Here is a 25,799-nt window from a genome sequence, read left to right as displayed (position 1 = left end):
AGCTCCTCTTCTTCAGCTGAGAGATGGAAGATGCAAGACCTATGTTTCAGTTACTATCCATGACACTGACAACTGTGTAAAAGCAAAGTCAATAAAGGACATGAATAAGTTTGCAGCAGGACATTATTTGATAAATGTAAAATAATATCGTATGAACCAAGAATCTTCACATTTATGCATCTACTTTTCTCTTGAAATGTGGCTAGACACTTCATGGTATCGCATGAATCTGAAGTTCTGACAACAAAATGTACACTATTTTATACCCTTCTTGGTCTTTACAGTAAAACACCCCTTTGCATCTTCTGGAGGGGTGTGTTTGATATTTACGAGAACATAAAGTTTGTTTTTTCAATCCAAACTGATCAATGTAGAGATCAGTTTCAAAATGGCTGAGCCTAAGCATCACCGTAAGCTGATTCTATGTCTACCCCTTCTCTCACATTGTGTTTTCTGTACACGTCACTCAGGACACCTCAACCTCTGACCCTTCGTCAGCAGGGCCACAAACACCCAAGGTTTGTTTCTCTTTTTTTCTCACCCTTTAAACCCCAGCACATTCAACAGATCAGAATACCTTGGCTTCAAGCAGTAGCTTCAGAAGTAAGGTGTTCGTGGATAATGAGGTACTCTCCGCAGTACTGTTTTCTGATGTAAGCTCAATTTGACCATTACAAAAACAATTTATGAGTAATTGGGAATGTTTAATGTAACATTTTAGACATATCTTTAAACCAGTAATATATATTTCATAAACCATCATTGCTTAATGATTTGAGAGAACAGGTCAGTGATTTTTAAAGATATACCTGTCTAAACATGTAATGCCAACATTTATAAGACAGGTGTTATCTTGAGCCCCCAGATCTTTTCTTTGATAATATCTGTTATTTTTTCAATAAATTTAGTTTGGTTGTGTAAAAGCCAAGATATGCTGATATTACTGCTCCACTACTCATTTTTTTATGCATTTTGATTCAGTCATGCTGGTTGGCTGTAGAGTAGTCGCTTCTCAATCTGTCACTATCCACGTCCCCGCCCCTTCGTTTCTCTGTATGCTTGATGAACATGACAGACATTGTGTCTCCCTTTCTAAAATTATTTGGTTTACCGATCTTTTTGTTGGTGGTTGAAATTAAATTATTTATTTTATCTTTTTACTTTATTTTTGTTGATATTGAATTTGAAATTTTGATAACTTAAAAAGAAGTGTCTTTGAAAATTAATATATTTTTATGTTATGACTTAAATGGTGAAGTAAAGTGAGAATGAAATGAAAGAAATAGCCCTTGAGAATGACCAAGTCCAAGAGTTGCTCCCTTCCTCTTTCGACCTACTTTGACAAATGTACAATCACTGAAAGTCAAAATCAGTCCCAACAACCCAAAATAATGTTGTTTGTGTTCTTATATTGTGAAGTTTTGGTTTGGGTATCTGTAAACCAAATAGCATCATGGATGTTTTTACATGAGATGTAGGTCCTAGAGATGCGGAGGCGGCATGTTGCTGCAGGGCTGTTGACTTCATTAATATCCTGTCATATTGAATTTTGTCCTGTTGGTGACATTTCAGAGTAAGCATGTTGACTTGAAAGGCTAGAATAGTAGGATATTTGTTGCATCTACCTTTTGAGTCGTACAATCCAGAGTTTCAAGATGCATGAAAGTAGATGGTTTGACATGATTACGAATCATGGCTATCCACTGTATAGACTCATGTAGCTTGTGAAACTGTACTTCTCCAAAAAACTCATGCAACAAAGATCTCTTGGTCAAAACCCTGCTTACTGAATAGTACATTTACTAAAAGCAAGTCCCCTGTGTTGATTCAGGGTTTGAATAGATCCACAGTAGTGTGTTGCATGTCAGGGACATGGATCCGGTTGTCGGGCTTGGTGACCTGGTTGATTGTGTCATTGTACACTGCCTGTGTGGAACATTGCTCGTGTTATCAACCACTTGTTACTTAGCTAAGCCCTGTGACCACAAGAGTATAATGTGTCTCCAGCACCCCATTGCTAGTTGTAAGAGGTGACTAAATTTGAAATCTGCTCCAGGATTCCTGTTGGGATCTTGTTGCTCATGATATCAATCACTGGGTTGTCTAGTGGTATATCGCTGACTCTGCAATAAAACAACAAACTCTGGTCAAAACCAATGATTAAGTATGCATGTGCAAGGAAAAGCGGAAATCAATGGTATTACCTCGCACTCTAATAGTTGTGAAATTTGTTACGTGTTAATTTATTTTGACAGGATGGGAACTTAAGATTATTGATCTGGCCACACTATTGCATGCCATGGAATAACAGGCAGGAAGGTCTCTGGAACACTGCTTTTGCATCTTGATAAGTGCTATACAATGTACAACTGTGTCGATATGCATTCTGTGATTGTTTGCATGTGGTATGCTGTAGACATAAGGTCATTGTCTGTTTCAATGAAAGTGTGGATGCCAAGAAGGCACATGTTAGATTCAGTAGATGACAATATCTTAACTCTTAACGAAATGTCCTGTTGTGGGCTGTCAATCAGTGTTTATTGTGTTGTGTTTGATTTCTGAGGCAGATATGGGTAAGATATTCCTGTAGTTGACTCCTTCCTGTTAAACCCCATTTCACCACACCTCAACTGTTTCAGATTCTTTCCATGCTTAGTAAAACTTAAAATTCAACAAAGATATTAGTTTGTTGTAAGCAAGTTTGAACACTTTTGAGAGTGAAGTATATGGTAGTATTAGAAAACTATGGTAATCAAACAACAATGATCAAAGTTCCTTTTATTTTCAGTGTTTCACTCTCTTTTTGTATTTGTCTTTGGTATTCGGTGACAGATTTAAACTGACACTTAGCCTCGTCTTTCACACGCTATCTTACACTGAAGCGGGAGCTGGTGGTAGTAGGGATGATCAAACCTGTTGGTCAGTTAGCTTGACCGTGCCATTGACCTCATGTATCTCATTATGATACATCATACCCCCAGATGCTTGTTGTAAGAGTTGGCTGAAATGAGTATTAGGTGATCAATGTTGCCTTGGTTATTTATTGTGTGTCATTGTATCCCAATGGCATGGATCTGTGCTCATACTGTCAACCACTGGTTGACCTGAGCCAGACTTATTGTTATGTCTGAAATATTGCCGACTGCGGCATTAAACAACATTCGCTTATTCATCTGTTATTAGTGTAAATAATGTAAATATAATTGAATTTTGCATATTGTCTGAACTAATTTCTAAGCTGTTTTGAAGACTTCTTTAGAGACCAGTTGTCTTTTTCTTTGTGCACTAGAACATGTAGAATACTAAACCATTTCCTTTGTTCAGTTTTACAATGTGAATACCATTAGTTTTGCATCCTCATTCTTAAAGGGGAAGATTGTGTATTATGTGTCTACAATGGCGACTACCAATGAACATGCTCATAGATTGTACACGACCAGGAATATCAACTCTTGGCTATAGCCTGACTGTATCACAATTCCCTGGACCAGGCAGTATGTGTGGCCCTGGTAACTGGTTTGGTTGGTCCAGGCCTCTCTGATACAGCTGTCATAATGCAGATTATTGTGAAAGCTCCTAGCTCATCTATACTTCCTGTATATGTGCCGGGCCACGGCTGGCATAGCTGTCTATGCCGCATTGTGTTCCTTAGGATGGCCAGAAAGTGATTATCATGGGTTCGAATCCCAAATTTGCCCTGATTACGTTTTTAGGTTTGTAAGCACCATACCTGTGCTCGAGTGTTTCACCAAAGTGGTAAAAGTCTAAGACGCCCATCTCTTTCCTCCCCATCAAGCTGACATGCTATGATGTAACTGAAATATTTTGTAAACTCACTCACTGTATAAGAGCTTTTCTACTTTGTCCCATCTTTAGTGGTCATCACCATGGACACTGCTAGGGTAAACATAAACTGGTGCATCATTAATGGAGTTTTGTACAATCAGAACAGACTTTTTAGGGAGTAATTGTTTCAGAAGCCGAACACCTGGTCTGAGTCAAAGGTAGACATAAGCCTGGACACCCTCAACCCAGCGAACCGGTTCCAAAAGCAGGCCCAGCCCAGCATGAACCAGCTACAGCAGCAAGGCATGATGGGATCAGGTGGGCACCATAGTAAATTACAGCTTTAGTTTTGTATTCAGTTCAGTAGTAAAAATTTGGGACCTGTTCCACAAAACGATCATTGTGCTAAGGTGATTGTAACTCCCATACATCAACATAGACTTGTGAGTGTTGTAGTGCTATGATCGCTTTGTGGAACAGAGCCCAGGTCGTGGTCAGTGTTCGAAACTTGTCTAAAATCACCTTGAAACAACTATTTGTTTAGTAAAATAGATATGGTTCTTTCACAGAAATTTTTACCAAGTCCTGATGTAAGAAATGCCAATTTCACACTTTTGACATATTCAAACACTGCTTAAGACCTGAATATTAACATCATGGAGGGTCAGGTCATGGATGTTTCTTTGAGACTTGAAATTATTATTATTTTCCCTGTGTATTAACAAAGTTGTTAGCTGTAGAGCTTTGTAAACTGAACTGGCTTACATGTGTGTATATTAGAAAATAACTTAACATGCTTGCTTATCTAACCCACTTTGACTACATTGTTGCCAATTATCTTGTTTTGGCTAAATTCGCTGTGCAGAATTCCATCTCCCAGTGATCTTAAGACGTATGATAGGCACCTATGTATGCAGAGTTTACTAACAAGGAGCAACCTGTAGTTATGCAAGTTAAAGACAACACTCTCTTCTCATTGTCAATACGTCACTGGTTTTGTGTGCACTCTTCCTCCATCACCTGTGAATATATACAGACGAGTAGTGACATATGGCTATTTTTTTCAACAATATGAGACCGTGCATAACTCTCAGATGTCAAATAAGCCCTCCTACTTCATGCATAACCTTTTTTCTGAATTTTTCGTTACTTGGTATTGAAGCAATGTGTAGAGCAGACGGCACTTGTATGAAAAATAAAACGTAATATGAACGCTCATTGGGCTGAACAATTTCAGGTATCTCTCGCTAGAACCAGGCCCTGCCTTGATTCATTGGTTAAAAATACAAACTACAACACAAATTGTCCATATGCATTCATAGGTGATTGAGAAACGTAGGGTATACAAACTTGTATCGTGTTGCCAGTGTGTCCTCGGAGAGATCTAATGTTGTGACTGTCGTAAGTCTGGTTAAAATGTTGAGTTGTAGAACTAGGGCCCCCCACTGGTTGCGTGGAGGTGTCTAACCGTCACTGTCTCGCTTCTCTCCCAAGGTGTTGTAATCTGGTACCCTGAGATAAACTACACAGGTCTGTACACAGGGTCGGCCAACGTTCATGCATGTGTTCAGTATGGCAAGCAGGGTTGATACATATGTGTGTGTGTGTGTGTGTTACTCTATTCATGTGTCTCATTCAGTGTCATCAACACAGCATTGTAAAATACACACTTTGGTCAGTCATGAGAATAGACTTATGTATACATCAATTAGTCTGTGACTTTAGCCACTAGTATGAAGCCCTGGTCTTGTAAAATGTCTTTCAGTCAAGTAAGCTCAGCTAAACTGTATGCTCATATCCTAACAATAACATTACCCCAAGATGATGTCAAGTTCGGGCTAGTCGAAAAATGTATTTTTTGCAGAAACTGGTATTATATTTCGAAGAATTGGTACATCATACTTTTTTCTTATTTTGAGATTATTTATTTTCCGTAACTGATGTCAGATTGGCTGATTGTCTTGCCCTTAGAGATCACCAGATATTATTTAAAGAAACTACCAGGTCATCTTAGGGTTCTTATGGACAGAAAATCCTTTTAAGATTACCCGGTAATTGTCAATGGAACAACAATTATGGAAGCATTCAGAATAAATGGAAATTCTTACATCTTGGAAGCTTAATTTTTCACTGGGAATAAAATAGTCTGCCAGAAGTTAGAGTTAGAGGTGTAGTTTGTTCATTTGGAAAAGAAGACGTTATAGAGAACATTACATAGTACAGGACCCAATCTCATTAAATTCACATTTTTCACTCCGATTCGATACCTGTCTTTGTCAAGATCTGTGGACACCGTCTTAAGTCAGATGAAACCAGAGCAAACTTTGACAGTCCAATCAAAATGAAGGATGCATGGGTTCTTGAGCCAGTCAGATGACAGCTTTCTTATCAATTTAACTTCATTTCTATTCCACCTCAATTTTGCAAATTTTTATCTTTATCAAATATAACCGCCACCTAACACAAATGTTCCCTTGATAGCACACCCTTTTGGGTGTACCATGGCGCTTATACTTCATTAAAATTGTTTTCAAGATAAAGAAATCAGATATGCTTGTCTGAATACTTCGCTCACTTGTACGGAGAATTCAGAATCCTTGACACTGATTGGCTCATTAGGAAGCTTACCTGACTTTGAACTCCCATGGAGATGTCATCAAATCTTCACGCAGAGAGGTACCGTATCAGTGTAAAAGATTTGATTTTAATAAGATTGGACATGAACAAGCTGAGAATGGATGTTTTTGCATGGAAATATGCATGCCATGGACCAACTGCTCCTGTCCTGTCCAATGCTTGGAGAGGGGACTGAATATATCCTACCTTCATCTCTCCTCACTTTAAAAATTTTCCAAATTTCATTTTCTATCTTTGCTCACCAGATCCTTCAAGACTATGGATGTAATGTATCTGCACCTTGCTTGCTCTCTCCCTCCTCACATATATAACCTGCATGACATGATATTCCACGACTGGAATGTTTGTTATCTGTTCGTGTCTTCAATACTGGGTTTTCTCCATATCCTGTGAATACATACGGCTGATATCCGGTGTACCAGTGATGTGTTTATTGTTTGTACTCTTATGAAATGAGGCCATGTAAAACTCACAAGACGAAGGCTGCTTCTTGACTGGATGGCTTCATGCTAACCCTACCATTGCCTGTATTGAAACAATGTAAAGAGCAGATGGCCGCAGGGATGTTGCAATCTAAGCAATCAGTGGTTTCCCGTGTGTTAGAACCAAGCCATGGCTTGATACATTGTAACAACTACACCACAAGGCTGCCCTATGTATTCACCATTGATAAAGGAGCAAGTGCATACAAACCCATAAAGTATTGAGGAGGACGATATGTTTATGGTGTTTATGCATCATGCACCACCAACTTTTCAAATTTATATTGGAAAAAAGCATTCACCATCAATAGTATTTGTACTGTGATGCTATACATCTGGAAAGCACCGTGATATGTTGAAAAGGGTCTCTCGTTTTACACATGCACATTGGATGCAGAACCAAGAGCAGTATTATGTCAGTTGCTATGACTACAGCACACTCTTCTCACCGAGCACCTGCAGCAATGAAAAAGTGGAGATGTTAACACAGGACCAATTCACAAAGTGATCACCGTAAGAATGCAGGGATTTAACTGCACATGCTCAGAGGCCGATATTTGCAGCAAATGTCAGTAAATACCCCTAAAATTGCTATTACAAATTTCCTAGTTCAACTTATAGTAATAACTAATGTTATGACATTTTACAGATGATTTGTATTTCACTGACAAATCTGAGCAAAATTTGAGCAAATTTTGTTTTGTTATTATATTTTATTTTTTTCCAAAAATTCCAAAAATTGTAATAATTACATTGCCAATGTCATTAATCAGTACATGTGTAGGGATATTATAGTATTATCAAGTGTAAATCCATAATTCATCTGTGAATGGTGACATCCCTAGATCACAGTGTTTCTACGACTGTTTCAGTGTTAAAGTATATGAGTAGGTTGGTATATGATCCTGCTGCTATGATCACTTTGTGTAATGGGTCCAGGCCTGCAACACAGCTGACTGGGTTTATTTTCCCACTTGAGTGACTTTTTCATCACCCAGTTGCTCCATGCTTATGATCAATGACTGATCTTAACTTCGTGGAAGGTTGCAAGCCTGAGTGGTGATACTGGGGAACACTTCAAATCAAATTTACACTGACCCAGAAATCCCATGACATGAGTTGTACTGTGAGTCTCGTGTTATTCAGCCTGACACCTCTCCTGATAGTGTGGCTTGTTCTGTTGAAGGTATGGGGGGAGGAGGTTCACCCTCTGGGGGCATGTACCCCGGTCAGAGTCCGGCCATGATGGGGGGGATGTCCACACTCAACCAGGGCATGGCCAACATGAATGTCGGGGGACCTCCCCGGATGATGAGCCCACAACCCATGATGGGACAAGGTATGTAGCATATTGTGGTATGCAGGGTGATTGTTTGTATGTAGCATATTGTAGTTTATTACCCATGTTGGAAGTTTTTGTGTGCAAATATCACTTCTCGTGCACCAGTGTATTGTTTCAGGCCTCTAAATGGCACTGTTGACGTCATTTGAGTCTTATTGTGACGCAAGGTCAGAATGACTATGCTTGTCGTAAGATGCCACTAGCAGGATCGGGCAGTCAGGTTTGCTGATTGATTGATGCATGTCATCATATCTAATCTGCGTAGATCAATGCTCATGATGTCCATCACTGGACCTTATGTAATTTGAATATGGCTGAGTGTGGCGTTAAAAAAATCCAAACAAACAAATCTTGGATGGTTATTTATTACATACCCTTGGGATTTCGGGCTAGAATAGGTCCCTAGCAACCTATGTTTGTCGTAAATGGGAACTTAATGGATCAGATGGTCAGACTCAGTGACTTTGTTGACTTTGTCATTGTACACCAACAATGTGGATTGTTTCTCATAATATCAATCTCTGGATTGTTTGGTACAACCATAATCATTTTCAAGTTGCTGTCATTTAGCTGGAATATTGCTGAGTGTGACATCAGTCAACAAGCAGTATTAATGTCCCTCCATCTGTTTCCAGGAATGAGCATGCAACAAGGGATGATGGGAGGGATGCCCCAGGGCAGCATGGGGATGCAGACCACCACCGTGTCGGGACAGTCGTCGTTCCAGAAGCGCACAGACTCCGCCTTCGCATCCTTCGGCAACGTCAAATAGTGTAGCCCACCATCACCATCAGTCAAATAGTGCATCCATAGTCATACTTACATCACTTACACATATACACCCATCCAAAGATATCATTCGTATCGCCCTCCTAGGCCTATTTTCTATATAATAGTACAGTGACAATTTTAAAATTTATATCTACCTGTCATATTATGAGCTCTTTAATAACACAACATCCTCGATTAACCATGATTACATCCATTCTATTATGATAAGTACCCTGGATCCCTTCATCAACGTAGCTTTGTTTCCAAAGTGATGTTATCACCTCCATCTCTCTTATCACCAACTTTGCCCCAGATTTCTCTTGCTTATAAGCTTGATATCAGCAACCCAAATCCCTCTTCTGAACACAGTTTCAGCCTCTATCTACATTCAAAACCTGGTCTCATCTGAATGAGAGTATAATGTATTTGATCCATTTACATACAGTTATAAACTAACACTTAACTTGAAGAGGTGTTCTTCTGTTTTTATGACTTGGGAAAGAAGTCCTTATGCTACAAGACCTGAGACAACTAAAAAAAAATGGAGTTTAATACTGACCACGGTGATAGCACTGCTTGTTTCAGTCTCACTGTAATGTGCTTTTGAATGTCTTTTTCATGTCATTTGAACCAGATCAAAAACAAAGATGGCAAATGGGTCCAGAGTAATTGTCGTTATGGAATGGAGATTTAATACACTGCATAATCGAGGATGCAGACACAGTGGTGTAGTCGTATGTGTTTTGCCTTATGGGTATGTCATTTAGCACAGCTGGAACAGTTTCTATCTAATTATATGTAGATGTATCGATATTTAATATGTGTTAGATCTTTAATCTTTATACAAGTTTTATACATTGAAGTATTTTAAGTTTAGTAAGATTATTAAGCATTACATCAAAATGTTAAATGAGTGTATGTAAAACTGTGGCTGTGGAGCTTGTTTGTATGAGCAGGGCCAAATAGTATTCTGATTTCTGATTGGTTGGTGTCATGGGGGCATATATTTCACCCACCTGTCACATTGTGACAAACATTGGCATCACATTTTGCTATATTTTTACTGGACTCTTGAAACAGAATCATTGCTTTGGTATGGTGCAGTCTGGATTTTATTAGGTTATAGGGCCTTTGGTTAGGTGCACACAGATACATTCCAGAATGTTGTCATATCGATTCTGTCTTACATGCCATGTTTTAAATAACATTAAAGGAACAAAATAAATACATGCTAGGAAAAGGCGCCGTTGCAGTTAAAAAAAGAATTATTGTAGAATAGGTCTTCAGTAACCCATGCTTCTCATAAGAGGTGACAAATGGGATTGGGTGGTCATTTGGCTGATGAATGTCATCGTATCCCAATTGCATGGATCGATGTTCATGATATCAATCAGTGCAATAATCTTGGACGCGACGTTAAACCCAGTTTCACCTCACCTCATGATATCAATCACTGGAATTTCTGGTCCAGATTTCATTATTTACAGACAGCCTTTATATGGCAGAAATATTGCTGAGTGTGGCGTTAAACAACAAACAAACAAATATTGTTTGCTGTAAAGTTGCTCGAGGGGCTTTGTTTTCATTACCAAGGATGAGGATCTGGAAATGGCTTGTACTTGTAGAGCTCATCGTATCAAAATGCACATTTTATCATTTGCCACAATTACATATGTTCTTTTAGCCCAATGCCAAATTATTTGTAAACCACATGACACATGCTGTAATCTGCTAAGATTATCTTCCAGTTTTCTATTCTACCAAGATTTTGATTTATTAAAATTCCATGTTGCCATGGTAACAGATGTACAGATAAGTTATTGTGGTAGAGGGGCTGTGGCTGTGTATTTGTCGAAGCAAAATAAAGAGAAGTTTTAAGATTGATTAAGCCAAATAAACTGTTTAAAAAATTTTTGGGCAAAAATGAAAAACATAAAAGTTGTTTGATTGAAAATATTTTTAACATTTTTTTTAATGTAAGTTTGTTGAAACTATATTTCAAACTATATAGGTTTTAAGAAAGTATCCTAAATTCAAACCTGACAACATATTTGAGTTTTCTAAAGTTCGGCTCCTGTTCATTTGGTACAGGTATATTGAGACAAGACATTTATTTTGGCCTGTCATTGATTACCATTAGAAACAGGTTCTCAAAACGTAATTTACTCTGGTTTGGTAGTAGTTAACACAGAATAGCATTTTATGAATTGTCAGCACTCAAACACCTTCATGAGAATTGGATCAGAACTTTTAACAATATGTTCTGTTACACTACCATACTGCCTGCAGTTTGGGATAATTCTGTATTCTACACAGCCTCTGTAACTAATTCTCATTCCTTTCAACATATATTTCAATATTAATATTTGCAATATTCCTGTGTTCAGAACAGACAGCACATTTTGCATATTCTAGACTTTGAAGACAAGCATTTAGTTACTCTTGGTAAATATGACAGACTTTCTTTATAGCATTGTTATTTTTTGCTCAAATATGTGTTATCTCAATGGCCCTATTTCTCTCTGAGTGTAGGGATAAAATATATTTATTGCATACTAGTGATAGGTATGAATGAACTTTGTATAATGTGATTATTGTGGGATGTGTATTAGAGGTGTTTATGTATACATGGCAAGAAGACATTTTACCTGGGAAGTCTCAACTCGGCAATTCTCCAGGCATTGGGATATTTATATCATCACTAGTAGATACAGTATTTGTATAAGTAACATCGTCCAGTACTTAACTTCTAATGTTTCTTGGAATTGGGGTGACAAACTGATTTTCAGTGCTTTTAATTTGCTTTTAGCTTTAACTAAATCTGAGGTTTCATCACCAACCACTTCATGCTGTATGACATATTCTACACCTATTCAAGCAATTGTTATAAGGCGACTATCGGGATCGGGTGGTCAGGCCTGTAGACTTGGATTCATGTCATCGTATCCCAATTGTGTGGATCGATGCTCATTATATCAACCACTGGATTGTCTGGTCCAGACTGGATTATTTATAGACCCCTGTCATATAGCTGGAATATTTCTGAGTGCGTCATTTAACAACAAACAGACAATTGCAATCAATACTTGGTAGAGGTTCGAAAATGCATTGCATTGACCAAGGGAGATAACTCCTAGATAGACAGGCAGTGGTTTCTTTTTTAAGTTTATTGTGTAAGCAGAAGGAAAAAGAGCTTTACTCAGCTCCTATGATGCAGTGTTAAAGTTCACCATGTCAAGTGTGTATTAGTGAGTTTAGTACCCACAGTACAACTAGAAACAGGTAGCCTATGTCACACAGCACCAAGCCTAGTCTTAGAATAATTCACCTGCAAGGCTGGTGGACTCGATACAATACATGATTGGGGATTGTCACAATATTCAATGATATTTACAAGTTGTGCGGTAGTATGTACATTGTCAAGTAAACTGAATGAATCCAGGTTTGGTCCAACTGACCAGATTGGCTACATCTCAAATTAAAGCAATGGCCTATATCAGTGGGTTGGATGAAAAGACTTATTCTTTTTCTAATGCTCAAATTAAGTGAAAAGAAGACTTTAACTATAGACAGTGGGTTTTGGATGATGATGCCATGTCCTCAACTCTTGCTAGGACATAGTTTCAAACCGTATTGTATCGAGGGTCCTACATTGTGATTTGTATCTGTAACTTCAGATATGGTAGCATCCCAAATTTAGTCAATGATTGTTTTGTGGGTTTCTGCACTGGCATAGTTTAATGTTCAATTCTGTAGTTGTGATCAGTAATGACAATTTTGCAAGGACATATCACTTAGTGTTACAGTGGGGTCTGACAGTGTAGATATGTAGAATTCCCTCAACAGATTTCAATACATGGCATCTGACTCTTATTTAATGGATAGTCTCCAGTACAGGGATGACATTATCTATCTACAGCACTTACAGAACAAGTACTGGCGTACAGGGCCCTATTCCACCAAGTGATCTTAGTGTAAGGTGATCGTACCATAGCCTTACGAAGGTTGTAGCACTAATAACGCTTTGTGAAACAGGGCCCAGGTCTAGAATCCTTACCCATGTTCCATGATAAACTACAATACTCAGAAATTAAAGGAGTTTCAAGATGTGGATCATTTTTTTAGTCCTTACGACACACTTGAACTAAGTTTTATTTAAAATAACCTAGCATCTGGATGCTTCTATCTATTTATAGCTGTCCTGTAAATGTGTTGCTTTGTGTGTACAGACATCTGTGTAGTCAGAATGTATATTCAATCGAAATAAAAGAACGGACAGTTGTATCTTCATATAGGTAAGTGTTAAAATTTATCCCATTTACAATGAAGGGAGATCACTCTATTTCTTGCTTCATATTGGAGCAAATAGATTTTTAGTTAATCGGTCTGTTTACATTTTCTCCCGTCTGTTGCAGATTTTAATGACAGTTGTTTCTGTTCATTGTTCTTCAAGTCCACCATCCAGAATTACATATATATATTCAGCTGAAATATGTTGGCCATTTCATATTACTTCTTGTTTCCCAGAAAGCATGCTCACTCTGTGGAGATTTTAAGTATTATCTTTCTCTTGGATAATTATTACTGTTGGAAATGTCAAATAGCAAGCATTTTCCCAATATGCAACTGACTGTAGCTAATTTAAAAACTATTCAGATGTGTTTTTTACTCCAATTTGTTACCTGCCCTGAGTGATAAAAAGTTCATCCTGAAGGCTTACACAATGATCCTCGGAGTAGAGTGGAAATGTCCATGTCATCCCATTCTTTTTATCATAATTCTAGAGCAAGGTATATCGCTTTGCTTGCTTTGATATATCAAACACAGTGGTGTACGAAAGTTGTGAATTTTCATTCCAAAATTAGTGAGATGTACATAAATCCTGATGTTAGTACATACCTAGCGACAGTTGTTTGTACATGGTTCTGTTGTTGATTATATGTTTTATATGGAAGTGTATATAGCATCACTGTTAAGACCTCAGTTGTGAGGTCTGTGTGTATATGTACTGATACAGAGTAAACATGTTATGTAAAGAGATCATGGCTTGTGTTGTTCTTGTTATGTGGGGATTCCTTTGTCACAGATGACTAAAGATATATTTGGTTACCATATGATACAGGCCTGAGTGAGTGAGTGAGTGAGTTTGGTTTTACGCTGCTTTTAGCAATATCACAGCAGGGGAAATCAGAAATGGGCTTCACACATTGTACCCATTTTGGGAATCGAAACAGGTCTTCGGTTGGACGAGCAAACGCGTTAACCACAAGGCAAATCGACTGCCCCACAGAGGTCGACAGTAATCAAGTGTGGATTACAGTGATTGATAGTGTGAGCAATATTCTTCTCCAGTAGGATATGATAGTTTCGGCGACAAAGTTAATGACATGCTATCACCCAATCCATTGTTGCTTCCTAAGACAAGCAGAAGCTGCTTAGGGCCAACTCTAACCCAGCATCGCCAGTCTATCAAAAGAGGATTGGTTGGTCAGACAATGCGACTTGACTGATTATGTGTCATTGTTCCCTTGTGTCCGTTTGATTCCATCTGAGACCGATGAATTGCTCGCTAACTCAAAATCTAATAATTGCAACAAAACCAAAATGTGCACAGCGACATGAATTGGACAGACCAACTCTGATGGTTTGTCTCATAATTTTGGACACCCGAATAAAAAAATTGTTTCACAAACGATCATCATATTGTTGACATTTTTCGCCGTCCCATACCAGGGAGGACCAGTCGCTCATGGAACAGCCAGGTATGTGTAGCTGCTTGTACTAGTCCGGACTGATGCCGATTTATGGTGCTAGCTCACTGAGATACCCCACTTAGACCCCGAGCCTTGTTTTAGCCCCCTAATGCCGAGCACCAGGCAGGGTGACAACAAGTACCATCTTTTAACGTCTTTTGGTATGACGAGGCCGGGCATCGAACCCTGGACCTTCCGATCTCCGGGCGGATGCTCTACCACTTAACCACGGAGGTGGTCCCGTCACAGTCATCAGATTTTTTAGTCCAGATGAACACTATGAACAGTAGCATCTGTATTAAGAGAGGTTCAGTGTATTCCAGCTGTCACAGCAGTTGATAACACGATCAACAATGAGTCTGTCGGGTCAGTTGTTATGAACACTCAACAACCAACAAGGATGGGTGCTGGAGACCCACCATGTCATCACAGACAACCATACATATCATTGATTATTTGTAGTGTGTAGTGGTGTTTGTAGTGGTGAGGGACCACATACAATGTATTTGATCCAAATCAGACAAATACCATGAATACAGAAGTTAAGCTGACTCGGCCCTGATCCATCCAATCTGTAAGTTGCAAAATAACAAAAAATGTCAGGTTAGTTGAAGCCAGAAAAGCTACAAATCCCTGGCCTATATTTGTTCCACATAATGAACGATCCTTTGCTTCTCACAATACAGAACAAACACACACAAATGCATTATCTATTTTACTAGTTGCTAAATATATTACAGTCTGCTTCAAGGCAGCCACATTGCATATTAGTAACATAGCACATCCAACTTTGAAAGGTATCCACATGTTCTTCATCGATGTACAAGAATATTGCTATGAAACCAGTGATTTCTGCATCCTTTCTGCATCGACCTTCACCAGATGATCCCACTCCAACTACTCCTACCCTGCTTCCTGCTAAACAAACTTGATCACACCCTGACAACCATACCCAAGGACTGCATTATCCATGTAGTTGACAACAGCAGGGGTGGAAGGTTTGCTATTGGGCAACAGTGCACTGGCTCACCGACTCACACGTAGAGCATTAACACGACGTGCACCTCCGCAGTCCCCTGTTCAATGGACATGAACTATTCCGTTGCAAGACGAAAACCTTCTGTCCCAAAACAGTTTTCACGTTTATTTTTCTGAAGTCTGTTTAGCAACAAGTTCTACTGATTTCCATTGAATCAAGACACCATATCACCATGTGTAAAAAGGTGTTCAAATATATTAAATGTATATTAATGCTGCTTCAGAAACAAAAGCCCCCCAAAATAAGAAGTCCAAAATGAAAAAAGCACTTCACCACACGGATGTGTGCAAATGAATGCAAGGTGTTTCTGAAATTGAAATGATTACAGACCGATCACCATATTCCCTCCATTTACAACTTGTGGGAATAAAACTATATCCAACAATTCCTGTGTTGTTTAACAGAGAGAGTGTGTCATACAAGATATCTATTGGTACCTGCTAGTCAGCCACCAAAGATCTGAGACTTGTTCGTTGAAACCTTTCTTATAACCTTCTTCAAGCTGGGTAGAAGAGTTTATTTTTCATTTCATCTTTCAAGCAAGTACGAGTATTGCGCTGACAAACCTTGAAACATAATCGTGGCGAACCCAGGATGTGAACCCAAAATCTGGAGTGTCCAAGGGAGGCAACTGTGCACAGAGAATTGTGGCACCTCAGACAAATAGACCAACCATGCCTTCTACAAACCAATAAGAAAACTGATTCTAATGTACCTTTGGCCACATTCTTGCGAATCAAAGCTTGAAGAGACTGTTCCAAGGCCACAGCTAGGTCCCCTGAGAATCTGACACTCTTAATGGCATAGTGCATGCATAAAGTTGGGATCTTGTGAAAAAAATATGACTTGAAACTTTGTTAAAAAGTGCTTAAAAATGAAAAATATATTAGGGCAGGGGCAGAAAGGTTATGAAGTACACAACATTAATGTAACAAGGCTAACTACACTAATCAAAGATGGACACTGATAGCTTCATCAATGATTCACATACCCCTGGGCCTGCCAGCTGAACCGGCAGTGTACCCAAACATCCATTGATCTACCATGTCTTGTGGCAGATGAAATCGTGTTGGGCTTGTGCATAATGCCAGACTTGAAAGGACAAGAATCACGAGGAAGGTTTGGACTAACTGTAACAATTAGGAAAACATTCAGAAACTTGAAAGTTTTCAGAAATCGTTAGAAATAGACTTTGCTCTTTGCAACACTGGCATGATTTGGACTTACAACACCAAATTTAAAGGGGCTGCTATAGTGTGTCTAAAGGGCTCATCTTCCAGGTTTTCAGGAAGAATTTTTCTCATATTTGAGTCAGAACAAGTTTTGAGAGTTAAAAACAAGGTGTTAGTGTTGTTCTGGATGATTTCAGTTCAACATTTTTAAGGTATACAAAGAGGAAAAGCTAGGTGTTAATCATATGAACATACCCGAATACTTTCATTATATCGTAAAGATTTATGTAGCCATAAAATTTGATTTTTCCAGTGGTCCCCCCCGAAAACAGTATCGTACTATCCTCTGACCAGAAATGTTCTCCTACAGTCACTGCATAACATTCTACAGATGTAGGACACTAACTGTCCCTGTACACTAACACTGTCTGACTAATCACAGTAGTGATATCTACACCCTGTGTAACCCTATCTGTTTGTGGTTACATCGACATTACTTGTCCATGCACACGAGTAAACAATGACTCGCTGATCCAAATGGTAAAATCTACACCCTGTGTAACCCTATCTGTTTGTGGTTACATCGACATTACTTGTCCATGCACACGACTAAACAATGACTCGCTGATCCAAATGGTAAAATCTACACCCGGTGTAACCCTATCTGTTTGTGGTTACATCGACATTACTTGGCCATGTACATGACTAAACAATGACTCGCTGATCCAAATGGTAAAATCTACACCCTGTGTAACTCTATCTGTTTGTGGTTACATGGACATTACTTGTCCATGTACATGACTAAAAAACGACTGACTGATCCAAATGGTAAAATCTACACCCTGTGTAACCCTATGTGCTAGTGATTAAAGTTATGTTCACGATAAGGAATGACTAACACTGCCTTCATCCGTATTACAGTTAACTCACAGCAATAGTATGGTGCTGACAAACCAACTATCATAATCTGGAATTCAACAAGTATTTATGCCTCATTATAATGAAACTCTAAGAAGCATTGATATACGATTAGTTAAATTATTTAAACTGCAATAGTTAAGAATGTGTCAAATTCACATGTCAAGAAAAATAAATGTGTAGGTCGTAGACATTTCCTTGTGTGAAACCACCGACTTGTTTATATAGTTCTGGTAGGTTTCACAAGTATATATTATATACTTGTGAAACCTACCAGTACAGGTACTAACACACCAAGGATCATAATCAGCATTAAAATGGGATTTGAACCAATAGCCAGCAGATCCAGGCACTGATAAGGGACACAACCCTGCACAGCAAATTGTGGCTCCCTAAACAACAGGTTCACTTATGTACCCAAATGTCCAATAAGCAAATTTTCTATTTTATTTAAACCTTCTAAAATATGTTACAGCAACACCAATTCCATATATATTCTGACAAAAATTCCTTTCTTTGTTGTGGCCCGTCAGAAGTTAATGCAGATACCTCCTTGTAGATGCTAGGAAAAGGGATTGCCAATACAAACTTCTAAGTCCACGTGAAAAATTAGCTAAACATATTCTGGTTCTAACAACCTAAGCTATTCTTAATAAAATACTGGATCATATATTCCATGAACATTTCTCTATCAAATATATAGTTTCAGTCGAACACATTTTCTCCTCATGCTTTTTTCAGCTATATACAGTTGTTTGAATATTTTCAAAAAATAGGCTGACAAACTGACTAAATCGCCACTGAATGTGTTTTCAGGTGATCATAGCAATAAGCATATACACTTGCACAGATGTTGAACAGCTACATAACACTATTAGAAAACAAAACAAGCACAAAGTGTTCAACTAAAGGAATTACTTCAGTGTACGAAGCCCAATTCAACGTGGAACGATAAAATAAAATATAGTATTCGACCCAATAAGCGCCCAGGGCGCTTAAGATAAAGACAGAAGGGGTGGGCGCTTATTGGGACCAATTCAGAGTCAAATTGGCGTAAATGCATCAGTAAGCCTATCAATATCCTTCTGTTGCTGGAGGGCTGGAGATAAACTGTTACTTACGTTTTACTGGTGAACATCTCCTCATTAACCGACTACAAAAGATTCTTGACCGTATGTAAAAAACAGGTGAGTAAATCTTACTTGGGCATCCGGGAAAAGGGGGGGGGCTTATTGGGACACGGGCCCTTATTGGGTCGAATACGGTAGACGTAACAAGCATATGCAACAACATCTTGAATTAGCACAATATACTTTAAACAAAGCAATGCTTCTGTGTGGAAACCTTGAAAGCTGAAAGACATTTGTGGATGGTCATCTCTTGACTGTTAAGTGGTGTTTTAAATGATGCCTACATAATGCATACACAATGCATAGACTACAACCCTGGCAAGAGCTGTGGAGACATTCATGGACAAGAAGCAAGCTTTATCTACACCAAACACTACTCAATTCTGGGCACTTGAGACCTGATCAACCTCAGAACTGCATTGTGCATTAACGTCATTAACAAATAACATTAAATATTTTATTTTCACTACAAAGATCAAACTGTCATGATGTTTTTTCAGATAAAAGTATTTCAAAGCATATGTTTTTAAAGTCTTAGGCAAAGCCTTTCAGAAACTTAGTTCACGGATCAACCAACTTACTCTGCAAGATAACTGAGACCTGTTTAACACTGCAAACAGGAGAACATATTCAGAAATGTTTGGGCACAATAACTAATGCTCAAAAATGTGTCTTTAATTATTTTCAAACCTACAAACCAACATTTTTTTAAAAAAGACTGTAAACACAGAAAATATTATTACAATGAAGACTTTGTGTTACCATGGTTACTCACACCAGCAAGACAAATCTAACTTATTCAACAATTTCTTTCAAATCGTTCAACATATTCAATCAAAATCAGGAAGTTATAACATTCAGTTGCCAAATTATAACTTCATAATATAATAAGTGAAAATTTCAAAATTCAAAGGCACTTATAGTAAACTGTGTACATACTAACACTCTCACACCAAGCACTGAAATATCCACATTGCAAATAATAACCTTTGATGAAAGTTCAAGAAATATATTATCATAACTAACTTTGTACACAATGAGTGACAGGAGAGGTCAAGGCCAGAGCCTTGAGCAAATCACCAATGGAAGCCACTCTTACAAATTTGAACCATGTCCTTAAGGACACCCCATCATTGGACAATACACGAGATGTGATACTTCCAATAACATACTACTCAAGTAGTATGGGATATGATAGGGATATCGTCATTGTCCAAGTGGGAACGGAATTGGACTGAATGCTTCAAGATGTTGTCATGAGAATACTATTCCATTTAATCATGGAACTGGCAAATATTCTGCTTCATATGAGATATAAGAACACATGATTTAGAGTTATTACAGCAGGTTCTGCATGCAATGCAGTGTACCTCGCATCAAAAACACAAGCATCTTTGCAATGTTTATTAAGTTTCAGCTGTACAAATATACATGTACTTCAGAGTTAGGGGGCTGAAGGCAGAGCTGTCCCCTGCAGATAAACTTCTTGTTCTGGTATCGTGCTGCTGTATTAAAACAATATTCATAAACACAAAAAATAAAAATGCAAATGCGATCAAAATACCATAATAGGATGCAGGTTGCTCCATCAACACTCCAAGTACCATATTCACAGTAGGATAGGATAGGATAAGTTTTATTCCATACTGAAAGGCCTCAGGCCCAGAGTACAATTCTGTTTCGCAGTAATAAGCACCCGTGGCGCTGCAAACATTTTGAGGATTATTGACAAAGAGGTGTGCCTTGTAAATGCATATTATGAAGATTAGGGCGCTTATGAAGATTATTTTGAGGCTGGTCTAGAAGTTGGTCGGGGGCACTTACTGGAGTGTGGCACTAATACAACAAATATGGTAACTGAAAAAACCTTATGTTCTCATTTAGCCTTCCCAAAGGGCACCTTTACACTTGTTTCTTAGATTCTTTCACTCAAATATGTCTCCGAATTGCTTCCGATTGTCTTAAAGCTAATATGGTTCTTTAAATGCATTTTGAATTAACACAAGGACTACGTTCTTGTCATGAATTAGAAAAGGAATTCAACATATTTTGTTCGGTAGGCAGAGAAAGAGATTAATTACTAAAAACCCAGCTGGTGGCCATTAGCAAACCCATATATTCTGATGTGGCCTTTAAGATGGCCAGTACTACAGGTAATTTCAATGAACATCTCCAAGAAACTTCCATTATCGATTTGACCAGTAAAATATAAACAAAAATATAATCATTTATTACAGGCTGAGGGTGGTTTGGGGAAATTCAAACATCAATAAGTAGTTAAACATTTAAAATTTTCTGGATCTTTGACAGACATCATAATTACAAGTGAATTACTTCTTGACAATAACAATGAAACTAGCACCGACATCCAGGCCTAAAGTAGTTCTAGCACTAGGATCAGTCTTGATCTGACTGTGGGCTGACTACAACACAAATACCGGTATGCGAGCATGGTCAGTAGATGCTAATACATGTATATACAAGCATAGTGCACAGAGGTTACTCCTGAGAAATAGGTTATGGTGATTTCATAATATGTCTAGCGAGACATCATACAATGATGCCTTCTCATTCTGCTGGCAGCACTTCTCAGCAAGCTTATCACACCATTTCACATTTAATTGGCAATTTTCTAACCATCTTGCTAATAATTACACACACACCCTTCCCAAAGAATAAATGGAGCGTGCTGCACCTCTCTTGGCCCTATGGCCAATTGTTGTATAGAGAGAATAGTGATATAATAGTCATAAAAATAGCCTATTCTTCAACACAGGCTTACAACAGTCGTAAGTCGAACACCTTGACACAGACTTAAAACAATCAGAACTGCTATGCTTCGACACAGACTTATGACAGTCAAATATTACTTGTGAAAGTATGTCTTGACATTTTAACATATCACAAATCATCATAAATGTTGACTGAAGATGTCCCCACAGAATTAAGATTTTTCACAACAAGAAGCTTCCTAGGCCTCCATGAAGAAAGCCTCATATTTACAAACAAGAATAATCTAGAAGCATGGAAACCGGGGCTCGATTTAAGGAACTTGACATAACTGCACATGGTGCAGTTTATTTGGTTTATCACAATTGAAACATAGCCCCGTCTGCTGCTAGTGTCCCAAAATTAATGCCGCATTGCTGTAAAACGTAACATGTGCCCATAATCTTGAAGCCATAAGAAAGCATGACAAGTTACACACAACACATGGATCAGTGATGTAGTTTGGTAACTTTACTTTATTGGTGTGTGTTCAAAGATCCATTTGTGTGGCCAAGTAAGGGTTAGTCAGACACACATTTGAAATCTTTTTCCATGCATTTGCAAACAAAAATATCTGAAAGCGTTTTTCAATAATAGGTCTATTATAGCTAAATCGAGCCCTGGTAACAGTTAACCATAAAATAACAACACACTGAAAGCAACCAAAGTTTGGAATCAAAATATTCATACATATAGAAATTATGATAATTGGTGTTATGAATGGAAAATACTGGTGAGAAAATTGCTAATCGATGTAAACAGGGAGACAGCATCATCTATAAGCTGCATCAGAACTGTACACTCCACTGCTTGATGTTGGAGTCCTGCCCCACGCTCACAAAAGTGTTGTTGTCCAACCACCGGATCTTGTTGGCGAAGCTCTTCTGGTGAGCATCTGGTGGGACAAAATTGTTAGTGAGTGAGTGAGTGAGAAGTGTTTTATGCTGCTTTTACAATACTACACCAAAATAACGACAGGGGCTACCAGAATAGAACACAAGCCTCCGGGATGACAAACAATGCCCCTGTCGGCTCATCTTGCCGGCGCCATTTAAAGTATCCCTCCTAATCACCAGATGCTAATTAGCGTTAACGGCCCAATGGGCTTTTGGGACAACAATCAAGGACCTCGTTGACAGTAATGGGGTGAATCATTGAATTTGATTGGATGATGCTTACGAAAACCTTTCACCTTGCAAATTTGTCTGCGTGTGTACATGTGTATGTCCAATTATGTAGTTTTGTATACATCAAAACTGTGTATGTATTATTTTTGCAACAATGAAGTTAAGTTCATATACTCAAAACAACACTGAGAATTTGAGAATAAAACACATGAGAAGGTCAAGGCTGGTTTGTAAGTCTAGTCCAAGCCAAATACATACAGTAACCATAGTAACATACCTTTCACTGTAGCTACTCTATTCTGCAACGACTTCACCGGAATCCATACTGCAATGCCGCTGTCAATAGAGCAGGTTGCTAAGTGACTCGAGTCAGGTGACCAGTCTACGTCACAAACACGGGCAGCATGAGCCACAGAGCTAAACAATTCCTGCAACATTGAAACAATTCCTGCAACATTGAAACAATTCCTGCAACATTGAAACAATTCCTGCAACATTGAAACAATTAAGTGCAATATTTTCAATCATCTTACAAGAAAGCAATCTTGTCAAATTTCCAGGCACAACTTTGTTTGAAGGACAGTTTATCAATTTTTTTCGGAAACAGTCTTTTTTGGTGAGGTTCAAATATTTCATTTGTTTGCTTGTTGTTTAACGCCGTACTTAGCAATATTCAAGCAATACGATGGCAGTCTGTAAATAATCGTGTCTGGAACAGACATTCCAGTGATTGACATCATGAGCATCGATTCACGCTATGGTATACAATGACATGTATCAACCATGTCAGCGAGCCTGTCCATCCAATCCCGTTAGTCGCCTCTTACAACAAGCATAGTCGCCTTTAACGGCAAGCATGAGTTGCTGAAGACCTATTCTTCCCCAGATACAGATCTAGGTTAAAATAAAACAAGATATTGGAGCATTTTAATATTTTTCATTAGATTTTAACATGTTTAACAACAAAGTAAGAGCTAGTTTGTTATCGTAGGACGTAAAGAAATTGCTGAAGACCTATTCTTCCCCAGATACAGATCTAGGTTAAAATAAAACAAGATATTGGAGCATTTTAATATTTTTCATTAGATTTTAACATGTTTAACAACAAAGTAAGAGCTAGTTCGTTATCGTAGGACGTAAAGAAATTGCCAGCTCTGTTTGAAATGCATTATATTTACACTCTGTACAGGTTCTCGTTCTGTTAATGAAATCAGCCAAATATACAGATTCTAGTACTATAAGGGTAATGCTACTTTTCAGGGCATAATCATTTGCAGAAGCCTGAGGTCTTCCATTTACTGAACGACGAAGGAGGGCAGTTGAAAAGACTGAGGGTTTCTGCAAATGATAATGCCCTGAAAAACAGAGTTACCGTTATTATAGCTAAAATGGACGGAATTTTTTATGAAATAGAAAGAAACAACAATATCAGTTTTCAAACATTTACTGCAATCAACACGACTGTCACTGACCCACTTTTACAAATATGGAAATGTCATAGAACAAACCAGATGACATCACTGTTGAACATGACGTCACATATCCCTATCCTATGACGTCACCTAACAACGGGCGTGATAATGGCCCATCAAGAAATATGAGGTTACAGTGGCCCGCTCATTTTTGATAACAGGCGGGCGGTTTAATGATAATTCTATCCATTTTAGCTATAATGTGAAATATCAGGTCACTGTTCAAACAGCATGTCCATGTTAAACTGGCTTGTTTGTTGTCTATAGCCGCACTCAAATGACGGCAGCCTGAAAATTAAGTGTGGACCAGACAATCCAGTGATTGATATAGCAAGCAATACTCCACATCATTGTGGCACGAGGATGAGCAATCAACCAGCTCAATGAAGTGACCTCAGGCCCCACAAACCTTCTTACAAGCCACACGTGTTGCTGGGAATCTATTCTAACCACAAATCATGACAGGATTAAACTGGCAGGCCATCAGTAATAATTTGTATGGGCCAGTCACTTATTACCTATCGTTTTTAAAGCCTTGCCATGTCAGAAAATTTGTTCAGAGTTACCTGCCCTTGCAATGTCCATAAATATGGAGTAAGTGAGTTGGGTTTAACGCCGCTTTCAACAGTATTTGAGTTATATCACGGCGTGTCAGCTTAATGTGGGAGGAAAGCCCGAAATGATGCAGATCTCAGACGTTTACCTCTTTGTAGAAATCACAAGCACGGGTGTGGTGCTGACAAACCTAGAAACATAATCGGGGCAATCCGGGATTCGAACACACAATCATAGGTTTCTGGTGAGCCCAAGGGACGCAACTCTGCACAGCGAATTGCGGCACCTTAGGCGACTGGGCACCTGTGCCCCTAAATTTTGAGGAAAGTATTTTTTGTTAGATCAAGTATAGATTGACACAGCTGTGGACAGTGTTCATAAACTGATGATATGTCAACTTGTTTTTGAAGGAAACCAAGTGACATTGACGTCTACATTTAGTACTTGGGGAAACCCATATGCCCAGGAATGTTACTGATATATGCAAAGAATTTAATGTGACTATTAGTGGATCTTGACTTGGCTAAGGGACACAACTCTTCATTCCACCCCTTTTTGACCCCATAAAAAACAAGACAGAAACATCTCTCTCTTTCAGCCTCGTTGGCTTCGCTCATGATGGAGCTCCAGAGATAAAGATTACTTGATCAACACAACACACACTCACCTCATAAGTGTCAACACTGTAGCCCATGACCCTCTTGTTCGACCCTACAACGGCAAGGGTGGCGCCATCTGGCGAGTACCGGACGCTATTCACTGTACACTCAGGAATTGAGATCCTCTTCACCTCAGACAAAGTACCATTACTGAGTTGGTACACCACAAACACATCACTCTGAAAAT

The 25,799-nt window shown here is 38.6% G+C and overlaps 2 protein-coding genes across 8 annotated transcripts in view; one reads left to right on the top strand and one right to left on the bottom strand.

The window, feature by feature from the left end:
* Positions 1–14,088, top strand: part of LOC139453259 (clathrin interactor 1-like) — a 42,854-nt gene extending 28,766 nt beyond the window's left edge. For 2 of the 7 annotated variants that reach the window (XM_071234893.1, XM_071234888.1), the window contains 4 exons: positions 471–518; positions 3,978–4,104; positions 8,092–8,244; positions 8,883–14,087. In XM_071234893.1, coding sequence (XP_071090994.1) covers positions 471–518; positions 3,978–4,104; positions 8,092–8,244; positions 8,883–9,019 — 465 coding nt within the window. In that variant the 3' untranslated portion in view covers positions 9,020–14,087. Of the gene's footprint in view, positions 1–470; positions 519–3,977; positions 4,105–8,091; positions 8,245–8,882 lie in introns of all 7 variants that reach the window. The other 5 variants (XM_071234894.1, XM_071234891.1, XM_071234890.1 and 2 more) reach the window with 4 other exon arrangements.
* A 1,385-nt stretch (positions 14,089–15,473) lies between these two features.
* The window catches only part of LOC139453346 (actin-interacting protein 1-like), a 35,493-nt gene continuing 25,167 nt past the window's right edge, over positions 15,474–25,799 (bottom strand). Inside the window, exons 14-16 of the mRNA XM_071235017.1 lie at positions 25,621–25,791; positions 23,204–23,354; positions 15,474–22,694 (exon numbers count right to left, since the gene is read on the bottom strand). Of these exons, the coding sequence (XP_071091118.1) occupies positions 22,588–22,694; positions 23,204–23,354; positions 25,621–25,791 (429 nt within the window). The 3' untranslated portion in view covers positions 15,474–22,587. The remainder of the gene's footprint in view (positions 22,695–23,203; positions 23,355–25,620; positions 25,792–25,799) is intronic.

The sequence above is a fragment of the Haliotis cracherodii genome, unplaced genomic scaffold (genome assembly GCF_022045235.1).
Source record: "Haliotis cracherodii isolate W230 unplaced genomic scaffold, xgHalCrac1.p SCAF_9, whole genome shotgun sequence".
NCBI classification, from domain to species: domain Eukaryota; kingdom Metazoa; phylum Mollusca; class Gastropoda; order Lepetellida; family Haliotidae; genus Haliotis; species Haliotis cracherodii.
This window is presented reverse-complemented; position numbering and strand designations above follow the sequence as displayed.